At 45.4% G+C, this 8,088-nt stretch overlaps 1 protein-coding gene across 1 annotated transcript; it reads left to right on the top strand.

Moving 5' to 3' along the window:
- Positions 1 to 8: 8 nt before the first annotated feature.
- On the top strand, positions 9 to 7,469 carry Mrm3 (mitochondrial rRNA methyltransferase 3). The gene is made up of 4 exons (XM_021177309.3): positions 9 to 355; positions 564 to 808; positions 4,229 to 4,396; positions 6,760 to 7,469. The coding sequence occupies exons 1-4, from the start codon at positions 42 to 44 to the stop codon at positions 7,287 to 7,289; spliced, it is 1,257 nt and encodes a 418-aa protein (XP_021032968.1). The 5' UTR covers positions 9 to 41; the 3' UTR covers positions 7,290 to 7,469.
- The last annotated feature ends 619 nt before the right edge of the window (positions 7,470 to 8,088 follow it).

Below are 8,088 nucleotides of genomic sequence, written 5' to 3'. Positions count from 1 at the left end.
CGACCGCGCGCTCGGGTGAGGTAGCGCGCGCCAGGGGAAAGATGGCAGCGCCGGCGAAGGGCATGTGGTGCTCCCTGGGATCATTGCTGCGGGTGGTCCAGACTCGGGACCTCGACGCTCGGCGCTGGGTCCGGGCGCTGCGGCGTAGCCCGGTGAGAGTGTTGTCTCCCTCGGGACAGGTGGAGGAACAGAAGCGCGCTCCTGACAAGCAGCCTCGCAAGGTGGTCCCTAAGGCCAGTTCCCAGGGACAGCGACAGAAACAGCCTCTTGAGACATCCCCATCCCAGACCCCTCACACCTGGGAAGAGGCAGGGCTTCGCTACGATAAGGCCTTTCCCGGGGACAGGAGGCTAAGGTGATGTGTTTTTGAGACTTGTCATCTGCTCCCGTTTCTTTTCTTGCTTCACTGTGAAGCTTCTTGCTCTTACTGTTTCGACGGTGCAAAATAAATGTCGTCTTTTGAGGCTTGTGCCTCCGCCAAGCTCTGCGTGTCTGTTAGAACTGCATGTTTCCCTCCATGCCAAGAGCGTTGATAATCATCCCCTCTCTGTTTGCACCCACAGCAGTGTGATGACAATAGTTAAGTCCAGGCCTTTTCGGGAAAAGCAAGGGAAGATCCTACTGGAAGGCCGCAGGCTGATTGCAGATGCTCTCAAGGCTGGAGCTGTGCCCAAAGCGTTCTTTTTTAGCCGTCTGGAGTACGTCAAGGAGTTGCCGGTAGACAAGCTGAAAGACGTCAGCCTCATTAAGGTGAAATTTGAGGACATCAAGGATTGGTCGGACCTAGTAACGCCACAAGGAATAATGGGTCAGTGATATACAGTGTGCCAATATCTGAGATTTCTATTTCATACAAGTGTAGTATCCTAGACTTTCTTGTTCATACTTGTCTTAAGGTAATGTTTTATTTAAATCAAGTTTAAATTTTTATTGACTAACGTCTAAAAAGAAATAGGATTTCTCAGGCCTCTATGTTTTGATGGTATTTTACTGGCAACTGAACCAATTTCTCATTCATGCTTAATTGTGGGGCTTTTGCTTGTTTTTGACAATTGTAGTTCAGGCAGGCTTCACACTCTGTATGTAGCTGCGGATAGCTTTGAACTCCTGACATTCCTGTTTGCACCTCCTTCCTGCTGAGGAGTCATGGAAAAAAAAAAAAGCCCAGTTGTTGTTTGTTTGTTTTATGGAATGTTAAAAACATTTTATGACCCAGGAGTAATGCAAGCCTTTAAAATTCCAGAATTTGGAAGGCAGAGGCAGGCAGATCTCTGAGTTTGAGGTCAACCTGGTCTACAAAGTGAGTTCCAGGACAGCCAGAGCAAACAGTGAAACCCTATCTCAAAACAAAACTTTATTTTGTGTGTATACGTGCATGGGTTAGAAGACAATGTGAGAATCAGTTTTCCCTCTCCACTCTGAGTCCTGGACATCCATCTCAGGTGGTCAGGCGTGGCAGTAGAGTAGAGAATTACAAGTTCATCTTCAGTGCCTCTCTAGTTTCTTTCTTTCCCTCCAGATACTGCCCTGAAAGCTGCACTTTAGGATACATTGCAGAGATTATTAAATGGGAGAATTTTTCATTAAGGAAGCCACTTACCATTTTCATTTTTTTTCTGAGCACCCTGGCCAATTTGTGTGTGTTATATTAGATTGAGGACGGAAGGGTCACTGGGTAAGTGTTACTGTGCTCAACTTGCTAAGGTGCTGGCCCTCAGCAAGAGACCTTACAAATGGCTCCATCCTCACTACCCCCACAACTCCTTCAGTATGAGCCCTTGCCCAAAGTATCTTCCATGTAGTACTTCTGGACAAGATTGTTAAGAATTTTATGAATTTGTTTCCTGGGAATATTTTTTAAATTTTAAGACAAGCAATAAAGGTGAGCTATGTGGCTCTTGTTTAAATATTTATGTTAAGCCTATACATTAAGTAAAACAAAAACCCAGCAGGAAAATGGAGAAGGGCTATATCATCAAGACAGTTTGGGGAAAGGAGAGCATAAGCAAAGATGGTAATGTAAAGGGGTCATGAAAGGTCTGGGGCAAACGCTGTCCATCTCCCTAGTGCTGGGGAAAATGCAGTGAACTAATGCAGGGCTGTTTTTCCTGTCAGAGGTAAAATCTGAGAGTAGGGATGCCCTCTGCTAAGCAGGCTTGGAGATAGGAGGCAGACACTCCTCATTCTAGACATGAATAGAGAGCCACAGCCTCTGAGGAGGGCGGTTCCATGCCATTGTTAACATTAGGAGTTAACATATGTCCACTGTCCATTTCACTTACAAGAATTTGACCCAGGCAAGTTTTCAGACATCTACAGAATCTTCTGTGGACACTTATTGTAGCATGTTTTGTTTTGTTTGTTTGTTTGTAATGGGGAAACTTTTAAGTCTTTAATTATCAACTAAAAAACTGGAAAGGGCCGGGCAGTGGTGGTGTGTGTCTTTAATCCTAGCACTCAGGAGGCAGGGGCAGGTGTATCTGGGGCAGATTCGAGGCCAGCCTGGATTATAGACAAGTTACAGAATAGCCAAGCCTACACACAGAAAAATCTGTCACAAAAAACCCTAAAATAACAAACACACAAACAAACTGGAAAGAGCTGAACTCTAGCACTTCATGTTACAATGCTTAGAAAAATATAATAGCTGCAAAGATACTGACATGATAAAATTTTCAAAGACACATTGAGTGGGATGACAAAATGCTTTTTAAAAATTCTCTAATAGATATAGGTTATATAGATGCTAGTTTTTAAATCTAAAATGTTAGGTATGTGAGTGCTCTGCCTGCATATATGTGTGTGCACCATGTGTGTGGCTGGTGCATAGTAAGGTCAAAAGAGGGTGTCAGGTCTCCTGAAACTGGACTTGTGAGCCACCGTGTGGGTGCTGGGAATTGAGTGAACTCTGGTCCTTAAGAGCTGCAGGGAGGGGCTGGAAAGATGGCTCAGTGGTTAAGAGCGCCGACTGTTCTTCCGAAGGTCCGGAGTTCAAATCCCAGCAACCACATGGTGGCTCACAACCATCTGTAACGAAATCTGATGCCCTCTTCTGGAGTATCTGAGGACAGCTAAATAAATAAATAAATATTTATTAAAAAAAAAAAGAAAAAAGAGCTGCAGGTATTCTTAACTGCTGAGTCAGCTCTCCAGCTCCTATGTGCCTTTTTTTTTTAAAGACTTATTTATTTTTATTTATATGAGTACCCTGTAGCTGTCTTCAGATACACCAGAAGAGGGCATCAGATCCCATTACAGATAGTTGTGAGCCACCATATAGTTGCTGGGATTTGAACTCAAGACCTCTGGAAGAGCAGTCAGTGCTCTTAACCGCTGAGCCATCACAGCCACCGATATGTCTTTTTTTTTTTAATATTTTTTTTATTATGTATTTTCCTCAATTACATTTCCAATGCTATCCCAAAAGTCCCCCATACCCTCCCCCCCACTCCCCTACCCACCCATTCCCACTTTTTGGCCCTGGCGTTCCCCTGTACTGAGGCATATAAAAGTTTGCGTGTCCAATGGGCCTCTCTTTCCAGTGATGGCCGACTAGGCCATCTTTTGATACATATGCAGCTAGAGTCAAGAGCTCCGGGGTACTGGTTAGTTCATAATGTTGTTGCACCTGCAGGGTTGCAGATCTCTTTAGCTCCTTGGGTACTTTCTCTAGCTCCTCCATTGGGGGCCCTGTGATCCATCCAATAGCTGACTGTGAGCATCCACTTATGTGTTTGCTAGGCCCCGGCCAATATGTCATTTTTAACATTTGCTGTCAGGTCCTGTTTTTGTTGCTTCTAGAAGTGTTAGAGATCAACCCCAAAGCCATCTGCATGCTAGGAAAGTGCTGTACCACTGAGAACTTCCCAAATTCTTGTTTTGTGTGTGACCTTATTGTTATGTAGATCAGGATGGCCTTAAACTCTTTGAGTTCTGCTTCCAAACATTTTCCACCACACCCACAATGGTTTGTCAGTGTAGAAAAAGCATATGTAAGTGTGTGGATATAGTTGGGTGCATGGAGTTCAGAAAGGAGAAGGGTTAGAAGCAGATGGAGTATGATGGGGTTAGCAGTGGTAGAATTTTTGTTGTTTGAAAATTTGTAGTCATAATATATCCCTCTTTTCATTAGGTAATTGTGAATACATAAAGAATGTAAATAATCAAAAAAGTCAAACCATTTCTATGCCCTCTCCAGACTAGGGAATCTCCTGTGTTGTTTCCTTAGGGATTTTTGCCAAACCTGACCCTGTTAAGATGACATATCCAGAGACTCAGCTTCACCATACACTGCCCCTAGTGTTGATTTGTGACAATCTCCGTGACCCTGGGAACCTGGGGACAATCCTGAGATCTGCAGCTGGAGCAGGCTGCAGTAAAGTCTTACTCACCAAAGGTAAGAATATCTCTTTAAAAAAATAAAAAATAAAATAAAATAGGTTAATTTTCTTTTTAATTATGTGTACATGTGTATGTCTATACAGGTTAATTTTCTTTTTAATTATGTGTACATGTGTGTGTCTATACGTGCACATATAAGTGCAGGTATCTACAGAAGTCAAGTTCATGATGCCCTGGAACTGTAGTTACAGGAAGTTGAGACCTGCCCACTGCAGGTTCTGGGAGTCAACCCCCCAGCTTGTAAGGTCCTCTCTCTGTGAGAACAAAGTACACACTTTTTTGGTTTTTTTAAAAGATGTATTTATTATTATAAATAAGTACACTGCAGCTATCTTCAGACGCACCAGAAGAGGGCATTAGATCTGATGGATGGTTGTGAGCCACCATGTGGTTGCTGGGACTTGAACTCAGGACTTTCAGAAGAGCAGTCAGTGCTCTTAGCTGCTGAGCCATCTCTCCAGCCCCCCAGTGTACACTCTTAAATGCTGAGCATCTCTCAGACCTTGGACAAGCGCTTCCTACCTAGTGGCTTCGTTGGCTGCTTTCAAGTGAGCTACGGTTCAAGACAGACACGCATGGGTCTGACTCTGAGCTGCTCTGGGTTAACTGCATGCTCATAAACAATACGTTAAATGTCAAATTTCCCATCTATAAAGTGGGAATAAGAAGAATCCTCCTCATGGTTGGTCTTTGTTTTTTTAAGATTACTTGAAATGATGCAAAGAAGCATTCAGTAAATGTTGCTTGTATTTTAAAAATATTTTGAGACCTGCTGTGCTGTTTTGGAATTTTAAGTCAATGGGAGGAAAAATAGGTTCCCATTTTATGAAATTTTTATGAATATACATTAATTATTTACATGCCAAAGTTAAGACTTGGTTTAAGATCCTTGTCTATCTTAAGTTCTCAAAGTGTTGAGTATATGAGTCCTTCCTAACCCTTGCGTTCTGAATCCCATGGAAAGAAAGCTGTCACCAGAGTGATTCTGTATCCTGGGACATTTTTCGTAGCCTCCGGAAAATGTAGTTACACAGTGATACACAAATTAGCCTTACTACATCTGAGCTTTTTCTCACAGAAGGGATTAATAGGCTTGGTTCTAAACATACCTGGCTAGCAGTTGAGACATGTCTAGAGTGCCTTTTACACCCTGGGAGCGGAAGGGAGGGAGCTTGTCACTCATCAGAGACACCCAAGCTACTATTAAATATAAACTAACAGTGGAGCAATTGCTGAGACTTGCCTAAATTGCTCCATTCAACTCTCCCCTGACACACTCTGTCCAATTCAGGTCTGGCAGTGTGAGACCTAGTTTCTGGGGTTCCATTTTTAGGACCCCACCCACTCCATGGTTGATAGCAGTGCGGTTTTGGGAATGTGCTTGCATCGCTGAGGTGGTGCGGTTCTCACTTGTCCCCACGGCTGGGGCGAAGGAGGTAGGGAAAGAGGAGGAAGGTGCAGCAGAAGGGCCTCTCACTTGGCCTATAGTCCAGCTCCCATCTCTGGTTCCCTGCAGTGCTTAGGAAAGTGGGGATGTCTGGGCATGAGTATATTCTCTGTGGTCTGACAGATACTATCCTAAGCTTGCTGTGTTAACTTTTAAAATGACCTGTCATAAGGCAGCCCTGTGACACTCAATGGGGAAATGCCTTCCTCCTACTTGCCTGTGGTGGGAGTAGTCATATGGCAGGTCAGTATCTGCTGGGCGGCCAGTGCACAGGAGCCCTCAGGTCTAAATGTGACTATGTCCGAGTAGGTTCCTCGAGCCTTCTCACTGCAGCATGAGGGAGGGCCTTGGCAGGGACAGGGCTACCAACTTTGTTATGTTGGCCATTGCCTACCTCTGGCCTCCTATCCCACCCTCCCTGTCTAGCAGCAGGCGTGCTCGCTCACTCTGCCTTTGTGCTCTGCCTGGACCTCTCTCCAGCACGATCCCCGTGTCCCCTAGCAGCCAGCTCAGTGTCACGGTCTCGTAGATGTTAGTGTTTCCCTGCTCATGCTTCTTTGACATCAGTTACTGTTGATACTGTGGTCATCTGATTCAGTGATCTTCCAGTGCCTGCATCCCTGCAGGTCCGTAGTGGCATTTTAATCTCCATTACATCCCTTGCAATGCCTGGCACCTGTGTATGGGTGCGATGAACAACATCTATTTCAGCACTAGCAGCAATCAGTCTTCTAGACCCTTTGCTGGTCAGTGTCATCAGATGGGAGGCTCTTGGTCCCAGCGATGACCAAAACTGTAATGGAAAAACTGTTGGTTTATCTCTTGGTTAGGATTAAAGGGACTTACTTCAGCGTTACCTTTGTAGTCTAGGAAGGTTGGTTAAGTCTCAATTTGTATCCTTTGTTTTCTAGGCTGTGTGGATGCCTGGGAGCCTAAAGTGCTCCGGGCAGGCATGGGGGCGCATTTCCAGGTGCCCATTGTGAACAATGTGGAATGGGAAACAGTGCCCAATCACTTGCCTCCTGACACCCGAGTCTATGTGGCAGACAACTGTGGTCACTATGCCCAGGTTCAGATGTCTGATAAAACCGGTGACCGTGACTGGGCATGTGATCCCCGATTCTTAAAGTTTCACAAGTATGAAGAGGACCTAGACACTAAAACCAGAAAGGACTGGCTGCCCAAACTTGAGGTCCAGAGTTATGATTTGGACTGGACAGAAGCACCAGCAGCTGTGGTGATAGGTGGGGAGACGCATGGAGTGAGCCTGGAGTCCCTGCAACTGGCCGAGAGTACCGGTGGCAAGAGACTGCTGATCCCCGTTGTACCTGGTGTGGACAGTCTGAATTCAGCCATGGCTGCGAGCATCCTGCTCTTTGAAGGGAAAAGGCAGCTGAGGATAAAGGTGGAAGACTTGAGCAGGGACAGGAGTTACCACTGAAGGAGCACAGGAATCCTCAGTGGGAGGGGAAGGGCACCTCCAGCCCCTCCTCTGCTAGGAGGCTGGCCAAGGTGACAACACAGGAGCCAGGAGGTAGGCACTGCCACCATTGTGTGGTACTTTAAAAAAATGAGTTTCTATTAGTGTCTGCTGTTCCTTATTAAACAACATAAGTCAAAATTCTTTTTTGTTTTACCCATATGAGTGTTTGCATGTATATATACTATACCACAAGTATGCCTGGTACCTGGCAGAGGTCACTAGAGGTGTCATATCCCCTGGAACTGGACTTATGGTCATGAACCACTTTGTGAGTGTTAGGTACCGGAACTGTTCTCTGGAAGAGCAGCAGGTGCTCTTAATCACTGAGCCAGCTCTCCAGCCCCATCAAAATTCTCCCTACGATCTCCCATCTCCACTAGTTTTGAGATTGTAACTTTTTTCTAGTGTGTACTAAATAGGTACTCTGCCAAAGGAGCCAAATTCCCAGTGCCTTAGTATTTTCTGAGAAGCTGAGGGCTACAGGGCATGGCAACCAGCAGCCAGCTGTTTTTCGGATTTCTCTGCAGCCATCTCTGGGCTGGCATGTCAGGGCTTCTTTCCCACAGGCAGCTGATGTGGATTTTCTGCCTTTGTGGTGAACCAACCGAAGCAGTTTATCAGGTGGTGTCACGCCTTCTTAGCACAGCTCCTCTGCAAAGGTATTCATTTGTTTGTTCTGAGACCGGGTCTCACCCTATAGCCCTGGAAAGTCTGGAACTCATTATATAAACCAGGGTGGCCTTGAGCATAGAGACCC

Source organism: Mus caroli, unplaced genomic scaffold (assembly GCF_978045245.1).
Source record: "Mus caroli unplaced genomic scaffold, Mus_caroli_1 scaffold_13, whole genome shotgun sequence".
In the NCBI taxonomy this organism is placed as follows: Eukaryota; Metazoa; Chordata; class Mammalia; order Rodentia; family Muridae; genus Mus; species Mus caroli.
The sequence above is the reverse complement of the archived record's forward strand: the minus strand, read 5'-3'. Positions and strand labels throughout refer to the sequence as shown.

Bases quoted from the DNA above. Each gene is read 5' to 3' on its own strand.
- Mrm3 (XM_021177309.3), top strand. From the start codon at position 42: ATGGCAGCGCCGGCGAAGGGCATGTGGTGCTCCCTGGGATCATTGCTG. The intron at 809-4,228 runs GTCAGTGATATA...TTGTTTCCTTAG, and splicing joins AACGCCACAAGGAATAATGG to GGATTTTTGCCAAACCTGAC. The intron at 4,397-6,759 runs GTAAGAATATCT...TTTGTTTTCTAG, and splicing joins TAAAGTCTTACTCACCAAAG to GCTGTGTGGATGCCTGGGAG.